The following is a 22988-nucleotide window of genomic DNA, read 5'->3' as shown; positions in this document are numbered from 1 at the left end:
TATATAAGTGTGTATTGTATGTATTTATGTGTGTCTATATATATAGAAGTGGAGATTTATAAAATAGAAACCAATATTAGTTGAAAACATACAAAAAAAGAGATAGAGATAATTACGTCAAAAGATAATATTAGAAAACTACAAATTTGAGTCGAGACAACAAAATAAAAATAAAAATAAAGAAGTAAAAAATTATCAAGAATGATGAGATTTAAAAAATAGAAAAAGGGTGGACATATTTAAAGTTAAAAAAATGATATAAATGACTTTTAGATTTTAAAATTATACGAAGAGCATCTAGATTTAAAGTTTATTAAAATGTCATCCAAACTTGAAAAAATTACAAATGTTCTATTGTATTAAAATTTTCTATTAAATAAAACACCTTGAATGAGACTGAATTTAAAACAAAATGGAATGAGAATCAAAGTTTTGAATACCATACCGGATGTCGTACCGGTCAAGACACTGAAACTAAATATTTCGATATCGGTAACGTTTCATGTATCTGTACCGTTTCATATACCGTTTTGAGATAATCGATATATGAATAAATTATATATATAAAATATATATATATAAATTATATTTCAAAATAATAGTCTATATATGAATAAATTATATATAAATTATAAATAAGTTAGTCTGAATTGGAAGTCAAAAAATGATTTCATAATTTTAAAAAAATAATAATTAAATGTTGAAATATTTGCCGGTACGGGCCGAAATATATACTATATTTGGGCTAATATGAAATATATATAATACTTATACCAGACCAGTATTTGGTAAGGCATATACAGGCCGTACCAATCGGTATAGTACAGTATTTAAAACAGTAATAAGAATTGTAAATGTATAATGTACTGGGTAATACATCGAAATGAATTGATTGGGCGGGCGGTCATGATATTCTAAATTAAAAAACATTCTTCAAGTTTGTAAAATTCTGAAGTGGCGCTTAAAATGATCACGAGAATAAATGTTTTACTTTTATTTTGTCCAAGGGCACGAAAGCATTGATAAAATGAGAGAAAAGGAAACGGACAAAGGAAAGAGATTGAAGGATTGCTTATATAGGTCAAATGGTCAATGATCTTTCAACATGATTAAATGTTGTCACCCCATTAATTTCATGAAAAATATCTAAAAATTGATCCTATTTAGATAATAAAAATATTTCATTCTATCATTATAATTTTTCTAAATTTTTGTATAAAATATAATAAATAATTTAATTTTTTTTAATTTTAAAATATTATTATTATTATAATAATATTTGATTCAACTTTCATTTTATATCATCTCACCATCTAAACCGTACTTAAATCTCCTCTTATTGCATTCCATTAAATTTATATGGAAGAATTTACACCTTCGTTCTTACCTCTTTAATTACTCTTTTATTTCTATTATTTCCTCTAAAGGGTGGCTTTACGGCCATTGTTGGGAGCTCTTGTCAGTGTATTTTGAATTTTTTTTATATATATTTTTTTAATATTTTCAAATATTTTTTTAAAAAATAAAAAATTTATAATATTATTAAAAAATATTTTTTTAATCATTAAGTAAAAAAAAATTAAATAAAGGGTGGGACTATTATGCCGCCTCACCTTTACCGTTGAGTGTATCGCCCAGGTATTTTTTTTTTACATTTTTTTAATACATTTAAATATTTTTAAAAATAAAAAAAAATATATCAATATATTTAAAATTATTTTTTTAATTATTAAATAAAAAAAATTAACCAGCGGTCAAACTAAGCGGACAAAACAGTGTTTTCAAAAAAAAAAAATTCCCAGCAGCCGGGGGCGCCGCGGGAATAGCAGCAATTTCCTTCCGCCAAATTTAACTGTGCCAACTGGAAAAGGAATTTCCTGAATTATTAGTTGCCAACCCACCACCATCCGTCGGTTGAGGGGTATCTTTTGCGGAAGAAACATATCTTCTACCGTTTGGTGTGTAAAATTACGACAAACCCAATTTACCAATTTATTTTCTTTTATTTTTTAATTTTTGAATGCAATTTACCTCTTGGGCCCTTGGCTTCTCGGTTGGCAAACTCTCTTCAACAAAATTCTTTCATTTTGGTGGGAGATGTTGTTATCACAGCCATAGAGAATGTCGATTCTCTCCACCATTGTGGCAAATAACTTAAATTAAAATCTACACATTTGTGAAGATTCGAGAGTTAAAAATATTTATCGATCACAAAATTAATATGCGTACTCAATAGCATAATTGGTAACGACCAATATATCACTTGTGATTATATCCTCCTAAATAATATTTTTAAAGCTGTATTTGGATGTTGAACTGAATTAATTTGAATTGAGTTGAGATGATAAAATATTGTTAGAATATTATTTTTTAATATTATTAATATTTTAAAATTTAAAAAAATTGAATTGTTTATTATATTTTGTGTTGAAATTTAAAAAAATTGTAATGATGAGTTGAAATAAATTGAGTTGTGTTTAAATTCCAAACTTACCCTAAATGTTTTTTGTATATTGATAAAATCCACGTTAAAGCAATATGTATTAGCTTTTATTTTTATTAATACTAAGATCTCGTTTGTTTTTATAAACTATCTTATCTCATTTAATCTCAATTAATTTAATTATTATAAATTTTTCAAATTTTTATGTAATATATAATAAAAAAATTAATTTTTTTTAAATTTTAAATAAAAATAATATTAAAAAAATATTTTAATAATATTTTATTCAATTTTCATACCGTTTAATTTCATCTCAACTAATTTAATTATTATAATTTTCTCAAATTTTTATATAAATGTAATAAATAATTTAATTTTATTATTTTAAAATAAAAATAATATTATAATAATATTTTATTTACTTTTTAAATAACGGCGTACTTATTACTTTATTAGTAGAAGAATAAATCTTCACAATCTCCTTATACTCTACACTTCACATTTTTTTTAATTATTTTTTTTCTTTTATCAAAGATATAAATATAAATAATGAATAGAAAATTTGAAATAATTTAAAAATAATAAACTCAAAAAAAATATTAAAAAATTAAAAAATTTAAAAAAAATGTGAAATATGGAGAGGTTGTGTATCAAAACAGGTGTGTTTGGGTAATGAGAGTATTTGAGATATTTTCACTACTATTTTTTACTTTATTATTACTTTTCACCTATTTTTTTACTATTCATTACTTTTTATCTATTTTTTATTACTATTTAATATTTTATTATTATTTTATTATTATTTTTTTACTATTGTTTACAAATATTTTCAACACTTATAATATATTCTCATTCCTCAAACCAAGTCTCAGCGCAAGAAAGTCAGCCCAATTCCAAAATTCACCGCCAAAACGGGAAAGGGCAGCCAGTGTAAATATTTTGACATCTCGGTGCATATGTTTAAAACCAAACTTCCATTACAAGAAAATTTTCTAAAACTAGTCCCGCGTAGTAAACAAGCCGAATTAAAAGGCTCAAAAGTGACAAGCGCTCGCGCACACTCCGGTTGTCTCTCTGTCTCCTTCTGAGAAGTAGTGAGAATTTGGCACTCTACTCGGAGCTTTTCTCTGCAAAATTTTAGTGATCTGAAAAGTGGGAGTGAGAGAGAGAGGGCCGGGGGGGGGGGGGGGGGGGGAGAGTGACACAATGAATCGGCACCACCACGACCCCAATCCATTTGACGAGGAGGAGGTCAATCCCTTTTCGGTATCTCTCTCTCTGTCTGTCTCCCTTCTATTCGGGTTCGTTTTTCAGTTTTTGCCTCTTGGATCACCCTCATTTTTATCTCTTAATGACATTTTTCTTTTATCTTAATTCTATAAAAAATAAAAAATAAAAAATTCTTTGTTTGCCTGTGTGTGATTGGGCTGGTATTCGGTTTTTTATATGTTTGGAGGTAGTTTGGGTATTTTTTTTGTTGGTGGTGGGCGGGAGCGGGAGCTTTGATCTGGATCTGGAAGTCCCGGTTTTTGCTCCGTTTGGTTGCGAAGAAAATTGAGGAAAAGAAAAGAAAGCGATATAGATGGAAGGTTTTGTGCAGTTTGAGGTTTAAAATGAGATCGAGGTGCTACTCGGATATTTTAGTTGTAAAGAAATAAATAATGTGTACCTGGGGGTTGGCTGAAGTGGTAAAAAGGCAGTGGGCTTGGGGTATGCTCGCAGGTTAAGGTTCAAGTTCCTGGCAAACGATCTTTAGACGCCACAGGGGATTTTTTCTTTGAATTATAGGTGTATTTGCGAAAACTTCTGTCCACTCCCGAAATTAGTAGAGACGTATTTCCTAACACTCGGTACCAATAATAAATAAATAAATACTGTGGGTAGGGAAGCCGCAGCCCATAAATTTGCACGATATGTAAATTTATTACAATGTTCCAGAATTGTGTAGAGACGTTTTTCCAGAATTTATTACTGTGGGGTAGAGACGTTTTTCTTTGAATTATAGCTGTTTGGTGGGATTCTGTTCCAGAATTGACCGTACACAATATGTAACCATTGACTATTGATATAACTGTTTCATTTGAACTCCCTGTCTAGGCAGATTTATTGCTTGTTTGAGATGGGATAAGTTGAGAATTTTATGAATAGTAATAAGATAGTTTATGAATATTAATTAGATAATTTGAATTGGGTATTTTTTTAATTTTGAAAAATGTGAGAGAAAAAGTTAAATAAAAAATATTATAAAATTAAAATATTATTAGAATATAGTTTTATAATATTATTTTTATTTAAAATTTTGAAAAAGTTATAATTGTTTTTTATTTTTTATTTGAAATTTTGAAAAAATAAAAATGATTAGTTTGAAAATGTTGTAATAATTAATTTGAAAATATTTGTATTTAAATTATATTTATAAAAGAGATGAGATGAGATGCGATAAAAATTTTGAAATGAATTTCCACACGAAACGTAAAGAGACGTGGTTAAGGTAATTGCTTATCCATTGTGTCGTCATATGGAAACTTTTTCTTTTGCAGAAAGGAGCTGCCGCTCCTGGATCAAAGCCACGCATTCCATCATTGGGACCTGAAACCTTGGGCTTTGGTCAGAAGCATGATGCGACAGTGGACATACCGTTGGATACGATGAAAGTACTGAAGTTGCTATTTGCTTTACTATTCTGTTCTGTTCATTGGAACTTTTTGAGAGATTTGAGTTATGTACTTGATGGTATGGAATAGGACTCTAAAAACAAAGAGAGAGAACTTGCAGCTTGGGAATCAGATCTCAAAAGGCGGGAAAAGGTTAGTGCCGCAGTTCTATGATTAAGGTCTTTTCTGAAAGTGTTTTTTTTTTTCCCTACATTGGAAATTATAGCCATCATTTCTAAAATTGAAGATTTTGTTGTCTTAGGTGACAATGATTTTTATAGCTTGTGATGCGTACTTGATATCATTTTTTGGTTATGGTCACACTTGAATGTGATTTAGTCTTTGACCAATCATTCTTGTTTTTGTTTTTTTTTTAAACCAATCATTCTTGTATTTGAATGTACTCTAACTTACCTTTCACAGGAAATAAGACGGAGAGAAGATGCTGTTACTAAAGGTAAACTATGATGCCACAACATTGTTTCTATAAGTAACTACGATGTCATATAGCATCTACAGGTCATTATGCATTTTTAAATCTGTTTTTCTATTCTCTATTTCTCTAATTTGGTAATTCTGGTTTCAATTTTGTGTTCAGCTGGTGTCCCTAATGATGATAAAAACTGGCCTCCATTTTTTCCAATTATTCATCATGATATAGCCAATGAAATACCGGTCCATGCTCAAAGGCTACAGTATCTGGCTTTTGCAAGTTGGCTAGGTATGGGAGGTCATACATTTTAATGCGTAAACTTGTGTGTTCTGAAACTATATTTATATGGATGCGTGTCTTGTAAGTAGTATTGTATAGCTCTTAATAATCACTGCCTTTTCTTACATTTAGATCATGTTTTTTCATTTATATCGTCTACTAAAATTTTGTTTTTTCCTATGAGAAAAAAAAAAAAAAAACTAAGATCGTCCACTGAAATGAAGGAATTGGCAAGTGTGATACTTTTTTTTTCTTTTCCTTTTTTATATCTATATGACAAAATTTCAATTCTAAAAGAAGTTACGGCAGAAAAGATTTAAACTAATATATCTTGTTTATGACGAGGTGATGCGGAGGCAAACTCCATCCATGGACAACAAATTTCTTTCCAACAAAGAGGAATGTTTTGGTTCCATTTACTGTTTAATTGCTAGCGAATTGTTCTTTTCTCTCTGTATAATTTCTTCATACTTAGTTTGTACTAATTGGCACATTTAGTGGATAATAGAGACTAAATAGTTACTAGAAAAAGACTTGATTTTTCCACTTGCTTTTGTAATATAAGTAAACGATTTTATTCTTACTAATAGAAGAGTAGGCTTAGAAGAGTAAAAAATTTGCACTTGTTCTTTCCAAAAAATATCCTAGTTTCTCTAGTTTTTATATTTGTTTTTAATCCCAAACTCAGCTTCATTTGTGTCATTCCCTCTTATCTTTGGTCTCTTTTTTCTGCTTGTTCTTTTGTGTTATTTCTGTTTCTACTTGCCAAACTCCCCCTTTTTCTCTAAATGTTTTCAAGATCATAAATTCCCATTATAAGGCTCCAGTTGTGGTTTTTTTCTTGCTAATAACTTTGCTCAAAAACTATTTATTGTGGAAGCCTGCAGCTATATGTGATATTGTTGTGGTACTCTTTGTGCAGGTATAGTTCTTTGTCTGGTTTTTAACATGATCGCTGTGATGGTGTGCTGGATCAGAGGCGGGGGTGAGCTTCTTTTGTTCAATCATATCTGTGCATTCAAGTATGGTTAGGCATTGGTTTCAGTTCAATCTAACTCTTCTGATGAGGTTCAGTCTCTCAGGTGTCAAAATTTTTTTCCTTTCCACAATCTATGCTCTACTTGGATGCCCAATGTCATATGTGCTATGGTACAGGCCTCTGTATCGCGCTATGAGGTTAGTGTTAATAATGCAGAGAAATAATGATATGGAAACTAATTTTCTTGTCTGCAGTCTTCTTTTCAAGTTGTGTTTTGACCTTCCTTGTTGATATGGTGGTCTCTCTTACTTTAACACTAATCTTATAAATTTCTATATATGGATGTCATCTTAACTGAACATGCATATTGATTTGTGGCTTAGCATGGGTGTTGATAGGCATGGTAGTGTGTGGAGGTGATAGTGGTTTGATGGAGGATGAAACTATTTTTCTGCATGAGAAAAGAAAAGCTCCAGTCTTTCCTTCTATTTGTGAAGAGATGATAACATATAACTTTGAGTCTATTTCCCCCACTGGAGCTGATAATACAAGTCACAGTCGCTAATAATTGGTTGGGACATTTATCGCTGCAATGACATTAGAAGTAGATACAGCTCAAGGCACATGAGGCTGGATCAGTGACCTTACCCTAAACCTGTTTATTGGGGAGAAGATATTTTCTGGTCTAGAGACTATTGGCAATATCTTTTGTTTTGACGCTATTGTTTATTTGTAATGATTTTCTTTTGTTTCAAAGTTCAGCACTTCAAATGTTTGCTCTCTCTCTCTCTCTCTCTCTCTCACTTGTGTATGTGTGCGATTCAACCTAGTCAGAGGAAACACATTTAACTATTTTGTACTAAATTCAAATAATTTCTGCAGTCATTTCATTGAAGTGTGGTGTTGAGTGTGCTGATGGTTGTTGTGAATGGATTTGTTTGCATTGCAGGACAGATAGTGCTCTGAAATTTGGTTGGTTTTTCCTATTCTACTTGGTATGTGCCATATTTTATATCTTGCTCTCTAAGCCATTCTCCTCATGAGTGGGTGTCTCATTTTTCTGTCCATCAATCCATTTGGCATAATGCAGATTCACATTGGGTTTTGTATATTCGCTGCCATTGCCCCTCCAGTTGTCTTTCATGGGAAGTCATTGACGTAAGTTATTGATTTATGGGCTGTATGAACTTAAGCTTGAAATGGTTTTGATTTCTGATTAATATATCAGACAAATATGTTTGTAATTAAGTATCTTGTGAAGAGAATTGATGAAAAGTTGGAGAGGGTTAAGTGCCAACCCCCAAATTGCAGCAGGTCAAAGATGGTTCTTTATGTGCCTCATATGGTGTATTTGAAGGGAAACAAGATGGTAGGAAATTTAAGGATCATGAGTGGACACTGGAGGAGTTCAAAACTTTCTTTTTTATTATTTTTTTCCTTTGGACAACTTCCATAGACTTTAATAGGCTTACTGTTCATGATTTTCTTATATCTTTTTCTCCTAGATGGATGTTTCTCTTGTATACTTCCTCTGGACCTGGCGTGTACCTTTTGTGCTTCTTAATGAAGTTTTATTACTTATCCAAAAATAAATAAATACAGATGAAAAGAATGCTTGAGCACTTTAGTTGCTGCTTTACACATGTTTAGTGACTGTATACAAATTTTTAGTTAATCGGACAACGTTACAAATTATGTCTAAAGTTAACTAGGCCAAAGTAATAAACTTGTCCTTGGTGAACATTGAGCAGGACTTAACCTTCTTGATATAGACCTTTCATGAACATCTACACCAATAGGCCTTTTATGAGTGGCAAATATCCTAGAAAATGAATATTCTGTAATGTAATAGTAAAGAAACTAACAAACTTTTATGGGCCGTAGTCATCCTTCTTTTTGCAGAATTTTCATTGCTGAATCTTCCTCCTCTTAACCCTTTTTAATTAAGGCCTCGTTTGTTTTTGTAGATGAGATGAATTGAGATAGAAGTTGAAAATTGAATAAAATATTGTTAGAATATTTTTTTAATATTATTTTTGTTTTAGGATTTGAAATAGTTGAATTGTTTATTTTATTTGTGTGAGAATTTAAAAAAGTTGTAATAATTAGATGAGATGAAAAGTTTTGTGAAAACAAACGAGGCCTAAAGGAAAGGGACTGGGTTATTACTTAAAAAAAGAAAGTAAAGGGAATGGGTTTTTATATGGAATTTTTTATCACCATGTCATTAAATTGTAAGTAACTAGAGAGAGCCTGGTGCTGTGGTGAACTTAATTTCAATCATTTAGAGATTGTGGTACCATACATAACATGCTCGCATCTTTTCCATGCTGTCTTTGTAATTTTGATACAGGTTTGTTGATGAGCTTTGAGCCCTGCATGTATGGTGCTTTTCTCATGTCATAAATTTTTAACTAATATGTCTATTTTATTTTATTTTTATTTCTAATTTAGGGGAATCCTTGCTGCAATTGATCTCTTCAATGGTCATGTAATGGTTGGGGTAAGTTATTTAATGTATGCATGCCTGCATTGCTGTTCTTATTTTCTAGGTACATTTGAAAATAAAACTACACAAGTCATGAAGTTGTTCGTATGATTTTAGGGTAGTTATAATTGAATTCTATATGTCTAAAAACTGTTTCTTCGTGACCATTTTCTGATCTGCATCATGTGATTCCTTTAACATGATGCTTGCTTTCTGATGATTACTTTAAAAAGCAAATTTACTCTCTTAAGGCCTCGAACAGTGAAGACCAAAACGCTATTCAGAACATTGTGTAACTTTTGTTGAACTGCGACATATTAACAAAGATGGTTTTTGTAAGCTATCTGATTTGGTGCTAGGTTTTGCCTAATGTGTCATTTGGTTTTACTGCAGATATTTTACTTAGTTGGCTTTGCCTTATTTTGCTTGGAGTCTCTTCTAAGCTTATGGGTACTTCAGGTCAGAATCAGTACACATACATTGTCTTTTTTCCAAAGTGTTCAGAGTGATTATGGTAGCCCCTCTGGGTTCAAAATACTATACATATTCTTGCACTTGAAGTGGCTCATCTGTCGTGAGTTCTTGCTGTCTTTTTTCTTTTTCCCCTCCTCCCTTACGTCTCTTTTCCCGTAGGTGCTGAATTTTTTGTGGCCAACATAGATACAAGTAGAAAACATGATATAATAAAGGTGAATGCAAGTGAAATGAAAACAATTTGTTAGAGATTCAGGTAGAAATAATTGCAAAGGGCATGCACCAAGAAATATTAGCATTTAAAGTGCTTAAGAAATCAGTGAAGGTTCTACTTATAAAAAAAGAAACCAGTGAAGTTCTTACTCTACATATATGCAATGTAAATATCAAATGTTGACTTTTACTTGTAAAAAAAAAGATCAAATGTTGACTTTGATTTGTGTGCATATATTTTTTCTTGGGAAAATGACATGCAGGGTAATTATTATGCACATTTCTTATAGAAAAATCTCTGACGTGGTTTACATCCTTTTTCTTCTTTTGTTTGTGCAGAAAATTTACTTGTATTTCAGGGGGAGTAAATGATGGGATTCTGGGTTTGTGATCCATCTTGAATCATACTATACCGTTGCTTCTCAGGGGTGGCTCAGTATATTCTTCATTCTCCTATTTACATTGGTTTCTTTGTGAGAGTTGATTCAAAGATTGGCATGTTCAAATGATCCCAACAACCCATATATATATATATATATATATATATGTATTGATTCATTCTAGGACTGCCAGTGGAATGCCACTTTGGCGATCTTATTGAAATACAGCATTGATCCGACACTGATACGAGTTGTCTTTGTGATCATATCGATATTGTGCTTGTTTTCTATCAATACCTTTTGTTTGATGGATCGAATGTTGATTACGAATTCAAAATCAAAATAACAAAGTAATGGAGGAATTTCTGGGGACTACATAACTCGGATTTTCACCGTCCATGCTCAAAATTTAGAAAATCAAGGTGAAGAGAACAATGAACATATGGATCTATGATGTCGTTTGGATAGTGAGTTGAGATGAGATGAGATAAGATAAGATGAAAGTTAAATAAAATATTATTAAAATATTATTTTTTAATATCATTATTATGTTGAGATTTAAAAAAAAATAGAATTATTTATTATATTCTATTGACAATTAGAAAAAGTTCTATTAAATTGATTTTGCATCCCATTGGTGGATAGCCGAAGGAAGCTGTACGGACACCCATGTTAGTTGGAAGGCTGAATAAATGAGGCTAGGCATTGTGAACTTCATCGGGTTAGCTTTGTGCTCTTTCATTGTAAAGCCCAATTTAGTGCATCTTGAATTTCTGCAGGTTTACTTACTAGGGACAGACATTGCTGCAATATGTATGACGCTGCACGCAGTCTTTTCTGCTTCAAGGTTTGAGGACGTACGTACGAGGTTTGAGAATGTACGAAGATTAGAGGGGTCCTACCTGGCTCACCATGCATAAATGTGCTGCTCAATTCACCATCATTAATGCCTGAAAAAATCTATTTTATCGTACAAACTTTATCATTTCATAACGTGACATTAGATAATAAATTTACAATTTAAATATAATAAATAATTTTTAATCACTCAATACTACATCATAGGATGATAAAAAGATGATGAGTAATATTACTCTTAATGCCATTTGTTTCTAAAGAAAAATTATATTCATCACCTCCACATATTATAAATTATATATAATTTTTTTATTTTTTTATTTTTTTCTCACTAAATATATAGTATATTGATAATGAGTAGAAAAACTTAATTTGTTTAAAAAAATAAAATACAAAATAAATTTTAAAAAATAAAATAAAAATAAGTGTGGTGTATGAAGATGATGAGTAGTTAGCAAAGCTCTTTGCTAAACCATAACATGATCCATCCCATTGAGTATTCTCATTAGATTATACAAATGCAAATCCAATTAATAGTTTGGCTAATAGATCCCAAAAATAATCTATATTGGATTATGTAACTTCAAAAGGATATGACTTTTAGGTACAGTAATTTGAGATTTGTGGTTATATTTGGTGGTCATTGTAGCTAGACCAAATTTATTAAAACATATTTTCAAGTACTTATTATTTCCTTTGCTTTTCTTCTGTACCATTTCTCTATTTTTTATTTTGTTACTTTGCTTTTCTTTTGCACCAGTTATTTCGTTTCCATTTTTTTTTTTTTTTTTTTGTGTTTTTTTGCCTCTTGTTGTTGGGTTCAATCTTCCAGATTTATGATTTTTTTTTTATTTTTGGATTTGTGCTTTGTTTTAGTGCTTCCAGGGCTGGGATTTGATCTGGAAACAAAAAGAATTAATGGGTGTTTCTTTTAGATAAAAATGTAATAGACAGATGTGTTTTTTTTAATAATGTTGTAAATATTTAGAATGTATTTGCTGCACTCCAAAAATATTGCTCTGCACTTGTATTAATGTATTTCCATATAACTCTTAATTTAGAAAAAAAATTTAATAGAAAAAAAATGTTAAATTTATAATATTTTGACTAACAAATGGATAATCCAATGTGAAAATAAGTTTTCAATAGACTGTGGAATAACCAAATATAAAATCATGTCATATTATACAAATTTTGCATTTGCATTTGCATAATACAATGCTAATTTTAGAGTATAAAACAATATTCAAAATTTGATAAAACAGTACATGTTTTCTATAAATTCAAAATCTCTCTAACCATAACCTCATATTAGATTAGTCAAAATAATAATATAATATTTTTTTTATTTTTTATTTTTTATATTTTGCAATTACAATAACTATATGTTAATTAATAATAATATTTTTTCCTTCACATATTTCAAAACAGAACATAAAAATTAATGTGAAAGGGCGTTCGAGAGAAGTGAAACCGTGAAAAATGAAAACTGAAAATCAAAGCAATTGTGATAATTTTTACAATAAAATATTACTTTTGAAGATGAATAATACATCTTCAAATTTAAAGATATATTTAAAATTACTATAGCTCATACTTCAAATTTTAGCTCATAATTTTGAAGAAGCCAATACCAATGCCCTTATCTCATCTAAATGCCTTCAGCTGAAATAAAAATGATTTAAAATAAAAGTAAAAATATCAAAACCATTGATGGACTTTTAGCGTGATCGGAATCAAATAATATGATGATGACTTGGGTGTCGTTACAATTCTCGGATGTTTATCTATCAAATAAACAAAGCATATAAAATGTTAAAAAATAAAAAGAAAACATAGAGATTTACATGGTTTAGTTTAAAAGTTTACACCTACAAGTCGTTTAGGGAATATTTCAAAGAGAGTCCCACCAATTGTAAAGTAGTAATCTTTTTTTAGAATTGCTATATCTTCACGTTGTAGTGATCCTCTCCTTTTATATATTTCTCATTATTTTTTTAAGTAATTGAGTTCTATTTATCTTATGTCATTTTTCTATATTTTGTTTTTCCTTGACAATGAGCTTCTAATGGGTTGGGATCCAATTCAATATATCCAACAAAAATTACAAGCATTATAAATAACAGGGGTGAGCGGCAAGGCCCCGCACCCCATTCACCCGCCCTCCACCGCCCTGACCTCATGTAGTCGCAAGCCCCACACTGCCGCCATGCGAGAGTGGGCTAAGCCCAGGCCCACTATTATTTATAATCATATATACATATATATATATACATTTAAAAAAAAAATTTAATAGAACGATATCGTTTTAACTTAGATTTTATTTTTAAATAATACGCCATAAACAACGTTTTTTAAGGATTAGATTTTAATTAAACTTAATCATTCTCCGTCTCTCCCCCCCCCCCATCATATGATATATACATTGTTTTATTTTTTGTTATTTTTTGGTTTGTTGTGGATGAATTTGTAATTTTTTTTTTGTATTTACCAATTATTTTCCGCTCTCCTAACATGCAGATGGGGCACCCCGCCCCTAGGTGAGGAGGTGGATTTTGAGGGGCAAAACTAACCCTCCCCATGTGGAGGAGGATGTGGGTAGCATCCATAATAAATAAATACAATAGGTATGATTTTACTTTTAATTATTTTCAATTTCTCAACTAGGATTTTAAATTTCGCATGTAAAATTGAAAAATGTTACAGTTCAGTAGTTTGGAATATGAATTATTAATTTTGATAGTTTAGAATATAATTTTTAAAAGATATAATAGTTTAATATGTTAAATAAAAATAAGTTTTATGGGAATAGAAAACGAAAGAGTTCTTTTGTTTTTTCTCCTTGAAATATTTATATTATCTCGCTGTAGCCGGTGGCTGTTGACTTTGATGGGATTCTCTTAACCCTTCCCATTCACAGCTTTATTTGCGGTGACTCAGAAGTGTATGCTTTACTGCAAAGAGACAGAGAATCCAAGTGGACAAAACCCATTACGCCAAGCTACCTCAGCAAAGCCACTACCTTATCATCTCCTCCCACACGCACTTTTTGCCTACTCTCTCTCTCTCCAAGTCTAGAAAGAGAGAGAGCTGTGGATAGAGGGGCGGTGGAATTGGTTTTATAGGACAAATAGAACCCAGATTAGAACATCCTTTTGCGTCTGAAAGGCGATTTGGAAGCGACTATTCGGATTGTCTTATGTATTGTACTGAGACAGAGACGATAGAGCGAGATAGAGGTTCTTAGGACGAACAAAGCCAACATCCGAGGACCGTTTTGTCTCAATTTGATAGTTTTTTGGAGGAAAGGGATATTATGGTGGGTATTTTCTCAAGGTTGTCTGTCAGCAGGGCTGGACATCGTCGAACTCAGAGTGCCCTTGTAAGAATACAGCTCTCTCCTTTGTAAATGATTGGTTTCTTCTTCTTTATTTGCATTCCTGTAATCTGGTCTTTTTTTTTCCTGGCCGGGCCTAAAAGATTTTCGATGCTGGACTGGGGTTGACCGTTAAATCATTTCATTGGGTCCTACGATTTGTGAAGTTCCGGTTTGATTTGGTCTTACGTTTTGGAGATATTGTCGGGATCTGCCCCTTATGTTTGATGCTAGATATTGTTATTAAGCTTCAAACTTTCTGAAATATTATAAATTTCTTCTGTTTGGATCTGATTGCTTGGGCGTATTGTATATTTTCCTCTTCTTTTTCTTTTTCTTTGAGCTGGTCCTATTGTATCTAGCTGGCCTGATCTCGAACTTCTGACCATTCACCTGCTGTCAAATGAATTACCCATGATTCTCGATTGAATTTTCAATCCGCTTAGAGGACTTGGAATAACTGAATAAGGAATGTGCTATTTAGGGTTTATCAGGATGGGATTCCGGTAGTTAGCTGTCTATAGCCTAGATCAGACGATTGGTTTGAACTGTTTGACTGTCGGAGACCTTGGTCTCCGAAAAATTTAGGACCTTAGTTTTTTTTTTATTGAGCTGTACGTGCTAATCCTTTTTCTACGTGGAGGAATTGTTATTCCTTGTTACCTTTCGAATGATACACCTTATCCTGCTTCAACTGTAGCATATTTATATGATTTCGTCCCCTCAAATTTTTATGTGTTTTCATTGGTGCTGTTTTTGCGACATGGTTTGATGTTTGTACATGGGAATTTTTTGTAGATTTTTTGGCTTAATAATGCTTTATCCGATGCAGGATGAGAGGGAAGCATTGCCTCCAAACCCAGGAGTTACAGGTGTAGCTACCGGTGCCATTACTGCTTCTCATGGGATTGAAGTAGCAGTGGAGTTTAAACCGGTAGAGCACCCGACTGAGCCTCGTGACAATGATAGACCTATTCAGTGTCCATTACCTGAACCTTCAATTCTCAATGTAAGCTTGAAACTTGTTGTATCTTTTATTATTTTTTTTTATACACAGCAAAGGGTGTAGGAACATTTGTTTCTGTGACTCTGTGCAGTGTGGTGGCTTGCTCTAGATGGTTTGGTTTGATTAGTGTATACCAGACCAGTTTTTATTTTTTTATTTTTAAATTAAGTTGCAATTAGACACTTTTTATTACCCTTTAATCAGTGGTAAATTCTCTAATGGAGATATGACCCAAACATTTCTGAATAATAATAAAATCTCAATCAGCATGTATAATGTATTAATTGCAGCAGATTCAAAAATCCTTTATGATTTCACTCCTGGTCAATAGGCCCTAATCTCCCCTTTATGATTTTATTCTTCAGTTACATTTACACTTTGTCAGACTGCTTTGGTTTTCTTCCGTCTCAATTAAATGACAGCATTGCTGGTTGGCATTGTGAGAGAAATGTAATCGATTTCTCTCTCTCTACCTGGAAAAGTATGCCAAATCCAATTTCTGAAACGATCATAACCCGTTGTTTTAATCAAAAAGTTTTCTCACTCTTCTTTTATTTATTCTACTCGTATTGCTTCCAAGATAACTTAAAGACAAAAATGTAGATGTACTCTCCACCATGGTCCAGACTCCAAATCCAATCTGGGTTTTACAAAGCAAAGGATGCGGGACCTATTCTGTAGAGCTAAAGCTCAGACAAAGATCCTTATCTCCTTTAATTGGAAATATATATGTTTCATAAATCCACCGGTGCTGCAAGACAATCCTCATTGTCACCTGAAGTCCGAATTTCTTATTTAGTATTTTATGTGTGTTTTCACTTCATGATTCATAACTGGTGAAATTATATGAAGCATTATATATGTATTCCGGTGTCAGCTTCACTTGCACGATAATGGAAAGTGTAGAGCAGTATCCAATGCAATTATGGATTGCACAGGATGGCTTATATAGATCATGTTAATTTGTACCATCTAGGGTGTCCTTTTGATGCTGCATGGATTTGAAAAAAAGCATAATGGGCATAGGTTCACTAAGACTTGGATAGGAGAAAGACAGTACAATCCTCCTTCCTTCTTCATACATTTTGTTCTACCAAAATTACTTTGAATGGGCCATGTTACGTGGCTTTTATTAGAACCAAGAAATGTTCTGGAATTTGTATTAAACTATGGCATGACTGATGAAAATCAATGTAGGTGTTGCATGCATTTTTGTGCATGACTAAATAACAGCCATATTTTGTTAACTCATCCCTAAAACTTATCAATGAAGACTGTTACATCCTAACTTCTTAAATTTTGATATCTACTTCCACTGTCATCAGGATGGAAGAATATGGAAGGAGAGAGCATCTGCAGGCGTGCTAAGGAAAACTGATCTGCCAGTGATGAATGAGGATGCTGCTCTTGCATCTGAAGCTGCTGAGACAAAACAAAGGTCAACCCGTTCCAATCGCATGATTCTACCGTCTCTCAGTGCTCCTGAACACAATCTTTTAAACCTACTTGAAGAGTAACGCATCTGGGATTCAAAACCTGGTATTGTTTATTGATTGTGACACAATTTCGATTCAATCATATGCAATTTCACCTACTTTTTTTTTTTTTTTACACCTTTTTGTATCTTTCTTGTAATATCTATTTTCCCTTTTTTATATTATTGCTAAAATATATTTGTATGTATTTCCAAATGAATTGTTGCAAAGTCACACCGTGTACGTATATTTATGAATTATATGGAATTGTCAGTATACGCTCAGAGGTTCCAAGTTCCTTTTATTTGATTGTTTTTTATTTTGCACAAGATTTATTAGTTGATGCTGGGATCATTAAGTTTTCTTTGATTTGACTGAATAATTTGGGGTCCTTAACTCGATGCTTAATCACTATATTAAGATATGGCTTATCATGTATCACCACCTGTTGTTAAATATAGGGTTATATGCATATTTGGTCTTCGTTTTCTATTTCATTTTGAACCATGATGATCATTCCATCTATCCATTAGTATTCCATTCGCCACTTGTACTCACTCAATATCGGATATCACACAGGCGTGCCATATCAACGCCAATAGAATCGCGATAGGTGCTAATTTACGTCTCAGACTTGTCAGATCGAGTATCTAAAAGTAACTCTTAAGTGTTTAAAATTGAGAGAGCTGACGTTGGTACCAACCCTTGCGAGATGATTGTGCCATCTTGCAATTCAAGAACCAAATATGTGTATAACCAACCAGTGTAGAAATGAGATTGGATTTTATAGCTCAGCATTTTGGAATATATCGCCATCATTATCCATGAAAGCACATCCCAATACGTGTTTCTTATTATTTTTTTGGTAATTCTATAATAAGTCCCAAGTTTGATCTTACTTTCGGATTTAGTTCTTAGTAGTTAAAACTCTTTTTTAATGATTTACATCATATTTTTGCTACCAAAATTTCTCTATATAGTGAATGATCTTCCAGTCTAATGGCATATGTCTCTTTCTTTTCTCATAAGAATGTCAGAGAATCGAGTTTTGCTACTTATAATCCCTCATCAAAAAGAAGAAATCTTTCCTTTCAAATTATGGGTGAAACGCAATTTGTCCCGTAAACAAATTGTACAAATGCTTAATCATTTGTAAACACAAACTAATGAAGGTTTTTTGTTCTTGGGTGTCAAAAGGGCTCACCAAGTAGCTAACAGGGGACTCTCCGAGGGTTTAGATTACAATGCTTTTGAAACTGTTTGGTGTTCATTATTGAAAATTTAAGGTTTAATTTGGAAAGAACATCAAACTGTCGTTGGTATTATTAAGATTATAGATTTACTTCCATCTGCAAGTGCCCTGTTTGAGGCTGACCCTGCCTGTGCATTTGGCATATTTCCCAGCCTTTAGGTTGAAGTCCTTTTCTTTGGCCGTCTATCCTTTGCTTCTTGCTTCTCTCGTGAATCAACAGGATGCGAATCGTTACCCCCTCCATATCAATTATCAACCCAAAACACAAAAGACATGAAAAAAAGGATGATGAAGAGTTCAATATAATTCGGCAAAGAGATATAATTAGTCAGATTGCTACTCAAAACTTGTTTATTTCCTTTTACCTTTTCCTAATTAGTGAGCTCAAATAGCAGGAAAATCACGTTTTAGAGGGGATAACTGTTTGGTTGTAGATTGGAGTACTTAAATACAGATGGTTTTCCCAAAGTTTCTGCTGTTGGGTCCTTGAACCTGGTCATGAGAGCCAGGACTTGTTTGATTACGCCCCCACTTCTCTTGATCCTTGTTTTTTTAATTAATAGACTTCTCAAAAACATTGCAGATCAAAAAAACCTATATAAATGCAAGGCTCTCTCTCTCTCTGTGAGTCAGAGACTCACGCAAGCAGAAAATCAGAGAGTTCAATTCAAAGTAGTCTTTATTTTTCTCGTGTACCAAACAGGGTAAGAGTTCCACAAATAAGCAAGTCGAACATAACATGAACATCAAATAGTAAAACTAATATCATTACAGAAAAAGGAAAATGAAACTATACAGGGAACTCTCGTGCTTGAAAGGGGTGCTGGACAGTAGGGTTGACAAGTTGCTTTTGAGGGCCTCGGAAACTTCCATGATTCATCCAAAGCTTCCTTTGCCATTTTCCATGCAATTCCCTGACCTTGACATGGTTGCCTTCCTCCACAACTGCACCACCACCAATTTCAATGGCAGCTGAATGGGTGGTCAGGATTATCAGGGCTGTGAAACCGAGGAGGAAAAGAATAAAGGGTGCTGCTGCAGATAAAGCTCTCAACTCCACCATCTTGCTTTAGTTTCTGCCTTTGTGTCTCAAGAGTGTGGGGTGGGAAGGGTTTGCATGTTTGTTAATAAAGTGTGTTAAAGAATAACTTTGCTTTGCTGGGAAGTCACGTATGGAAATCATTGAACCACTCACTGCAGAAATTGATGGATTGGCTCCTCCAGCGCCTATTCCACCTGTGGTTTTGGTTGCCTAATGCCTCATGGTGGTGTGGTTGGTCGGTTGGCGTTTCCTTTTTTTGTTATGATTCTACTAGAAGACTAAACACTCAGATATATACAAAGCTAAATCAAAAGCACTAAGAGCAATCACACTGGTTTTCCCATTTTAAATGAAAAATGGCTAACAATGATTCAAAAAAGGATAATGATAGGTTTATTACTTCCTACCACCCATTTACTATTTTATAGTGTATTTGAAACTTTTATTTTTTTTTATTATTATTTTTTAAATATTTTTTCATCCTAATTATTAAGAAAAAATTAAAAAAATATACAACTTTACTAATAGTCAATTCATTGACCATTAAGTAAAAAAAAACAAAAAAAAAATAAGAAAATAAATGGAGTAGTAAATAGGTGGTGGAAGGTAGTAAGTTAGTAACTCTATCATTATCCAATTTTTTTTTGTTTTTTTTTTCTCTTCTTATCTCTCTCTTAATATTTCTTGCAATCATATTATTTGTTAAAATGAATATATAAAGAATAAAAAAAATAGATGATATATAAAAAAAATAGAAAAATACTATATATACTTAATTTTATTTACATAACTATACGTGCTGATGTCTATTAAAAATGATAAAAGTTTTAAAATTCAAAACTTGAAATTTAAATTAAAATAGAAAACATTAATAAAATATAACTACTCGATACATATAATATTATACGTAAAATTGTACATACGTGCAGCATTATTCAAATTAATATAGGATACACTTTAAAATAAATAAAGTGACTTTTATTATCTACCATAAATAAATAAATCATGAGTGGCTTTCAAGCATCCATCATGAACCTTGGCTAACTAATAATTACCACATTAGAAATGAAAAACATCATCATTAAATCCCTAAAGGCAAGGCTGACACGTGCACCTAAAGCACTGTCATCATTATCCATCTTCCAATCCTATGAATAAGTATCTAATCAATTTTATCATTTGTGATAACATTATGGTCTCTTCTCTCCCATCATTTTCCAGCTGCTCCTCCCCTCTAGTTTCAAATTCAAAATTAGGGTTCATTTGATAGTGAAGTTATTTTATTTCTTATTATTTTATGAAAAATAATAGTTACAGTCGTAAATATCTAATCATCGTGTAATCATTTAAAAAAAATAAATAAATATAATAACTACATAAAAAAAATTAAGTTTTTAATAGTAGATCATACTCTTTTTCAAAGTGACTGCATATCACTTACACTCTCTATGACTATACGTAGCATTACTCCTATTTTATTTCATTTCACCATTATAACGTTTTCAAATTCTCTTATAAAATATAATAAACAATTCAATTTTTATAAATTTCAAAATAATAATAATATTAAAAAAAATATTCTAATAATATTTTATTCGATTTTTAACTTTCATTTAAAATACTTTCATCTCATTCCACTATCCAAACCGCACCTAAAACATGTCGTAGCTGTCCTCTTTAGATTTTATTAGATATAAGCATCTTGAAAAAAAAGCTGGAAGTCTTAAGAAAAATTATATAGACGTATGCCTCGTTGCTCTCATATTTTATTGGTGTGACATTATTCATTAATTTAAAATTTTATAATTTAATAAAAAAAATTAATATGATGGTTGATGGGAAATACCGCATCATCGACTCCGTGTCATGGAAATAGGGTGTAAGCATGGTATATGACATAAATGTCTGGTAACAATAAATTTTTGAAAAAAATTCATTCATTTTTCACTCTCAATACAAACATTAAAATAATTTTCATCTTAATTTCATTGACAGATTAAAATAAAAAAAAAAACTTTTGTAAAACGTATATAAAAAAAATTATTAAAATAAATTTTATTCCTTAATTATTTTCAACCAATCCCAATAAAAACATGTCTCAGAAGATTCGCCACATTCAGAAAATCTTAAAAACTTCTGATTCCTGAAGGTTTTAATTTTTTTTTTTTAATTGTTTTACGTCCAAACATGTTAAAATCTCCATTCCAGTTCTAACAAACCTGGGCCCATCAGCATAAAATCCAACTTTCGAACCCAGCCCATTTCTTCATTCTGGGACGACAATCTCTCCGTTGGCAACAAAGGCTATGCAACCTAGAGTAACTACAGTTACTAAATAGCTATCCGAACTTGATGGGACGGAGATGTTACATATAATAAAAATAAATTAATAATTAATATAGTTTTATATGATCTGTTAAATTTATTTTATAATAAAAATAATTTTATAATTTAACGTATATATCAAACCTCACAAGTTTATAAATTTATTTTTTATAAAATTTATTTTATGGCTAAAGCATTTATTTTAACTAAATAGCTTACTATATTATTTATTTAATACAATTTCTACTGTTTTTAACTCTATTGGAATTCTCACATTCAGACTATTGACGGTTTAATAATTGTAAAGAAATTTTTTCCTCTTCGACTCTTATGGCAAGCTCATGAGAGATTTTTGAGGAGTGAGTCAAAAAGCCCAACCAAGGCCTAATGACCCTCCTTTGAATGAAGTTTGTGGCCCTTTGCAGAACACTCAGCCTATGAGTAAAATCCGTCTATGAAGCAACTCACGAGTGGGAAAAGCAGCCGGTAAAGAGTATATGAGGCTTGTCGCCCTGACACCCTCTCTTGACACTCAATCCTAGGAAATCTGCATAGGCAGGTGAGTGGGAGAGATGTGGAATCCTGGATCTCCTGACAATAGGCATTAAGAGGGTTGACAAGGAACGTCTGCAGGATAAAGTGAGTCAGGGAGCTACAACACATTAATGGCGCTGCCCCAAGAGTCATGCTGCATTAAAGGATTATGACTAAATGAACAATTAAAGTGACATGAACTCCCTAAGATCAGGTATGAGTTGTTTCCACCCATAAATCTAGTATAAAACCGACTTCCAGGTACAAAGAACTCTTTTTGATTCTTCTAAACTCATGCACAAACTACTAAGGAGATATTAACTTAAGTATCAGAGACTCCTTGACCTCTACCAAAGCCCCCCACTCTCTGTATTATTATTATTATTTTTTTTTGTGTACAAGTAAAAAATTCAAGACTTGAGTTGCTGGAATCTAACCAAAATATATACTAAAATACCTCGTTAACAATAATATTTCACTCTTCTATTTACGTATTTCCATAAATCAAATAGCACATATGGTTAAAATTAAAGATTAATAATTATGACGTGCCAAATTATTTTTTTAACATCTTAAACGATAAAATGATAAGAAAAATGATAATTTGACAATGCATTTTGTTATATTTGAAGGTATTTACACTACATATTATTTGTGTGATATAATTTGATAAAAAAATAATATTTATAATTTTAGGGCATGCAAGACCTGAACACATTATTTGAAAAAAGTAGTTAAATCTAAAATCTACGAGAAAAATAGTAATGTTAGATACAA

The 22988-nt window shown here is 31.7% G+C and overlaps 2 protein-coding genes across 3 annotated transcripts; both read left to right on the top strand.

Annotated features, from left to right (window-relative positions):
* The first annotated feature begins 3485 nt into the window (after positions 1-3485).
* LOC121237153 (secretory carrier-associated membrane protein 4-like) lies at positions 3486-10637 on the top strand. 2 transcript variants are annotated; one of them, XM_041133758.1, is made up of 12 exons: positions 3486-3709; positions 4984-5097; positions 5188-5250; positions 5521-5554; positions 5696-5818; positions 6732-6794; positions 6892-6985; positions 7738-7783; positions 7879-7946; positions 9243-9291; positions 9670-9735; positions 10303-10637. In XM_041133758.1, the coding sequence occupies exons 1-12, from the start codon at positions 3650-3652 to the stop codon at positions 10333-10335; spliced, it is 813 nt and encodes a 270-aa protein (XP_040989692.1). In that variant the 5' UTR covers positions 3486-3649; the 3' UTR covers positions 10336-10637. The 2 variants fall into 2 exon arrangements, with proteins under 2 accessions (XP_040989692.1, XP_040989693.1); XM_041133759.1 differs by having other exon boundaries at positions 3491-3744.
* Positions 10638-14196: 3559 nt separating this feature from the next.
* Positions 14197-17362, top strand: LOC121237152. Its single transcript, XM_041133757.1, has 3 exons — positions 14197-14583; positions 15410-15586; positions 16909-17362. Exons 1-3 carry the CDS (start codon positions 14518-14520, stop codon positions 17098-17100), a joined length of 435 nt encoding a protein of 144 aa, XP_040989691.1. The 5' UTR covers positions 14197-14517; the 3' UTR covers positions 17101-17362.
* Positions 17363-22988: the final 5626 nt, after the last annotated feature.

This window comes from Juglans microcarpa x Juglans regia, chromosome 6S (genome assembly GCF_004785595.1).
Source record: "Juglans microcarpa x Juglans regia isolate MS1-56 chromosome 6S, Jm3101_v1.0, whole genome shotgun sequence".
NCBI lineage: Eukaryota > Viridiplantae > Streptophyta > Magnoliopsida > Fagales > Juglandaceae > Juglans > Juglans microcarpa x Juglans regia.
Note: the sequence above shows the minus strand (reverse complement) of the source record. Positions and strands in the feature narration are given on the sequence as shown.

Excerpts from the sequence above, each read along its gene's own strand:
- LOC121237152 (XM_041133757.1), top strand. The coding sequence starts at position 14,518 with ATGGTGGGTATTTTCTCAAGGTTGTCTGTCAGCAGGGCTGGACATCGT. Across the intron at positions 14,584-15,409 it reads GTCGAACTCAGAGTGCCCTT|GATGAGAGGGAAGCATTGCC; the intron begins GTAAGAATACAG and ends TATCCGATGCAG. Across the intron at positions 15,587-16,908 it reads CTGAACCTTCAATTCTCAAT|GATGGAAGAATATGGAAGGA; the intron begins GTAAGCTTGAAA and ends CACTGTCATCAG.
- LOC121237153 (XM_041133758.1), top strand. The coding sequence starts at position 3,650 with ATGAATCGGCACCACCACGACCCCAATCCATTTGACGAGGAGGAGGTC. Across the intron at positions 3,710-4,983 it reads AGGAGGTCAATCCCTTTTCG|AAAGGAGCTGCCGCTCCTGG; the intron begins GTATCTCTCTCT and ends TTTCTTTTGCAG. Across the intron at positions 7,784-7,878 it reads GGTTTTTCCTATTCTACTTG|ATTCACATTGGGTTTTGTAT; the intron begins GTATGTGCCATA and ends GGCATAATGCAG.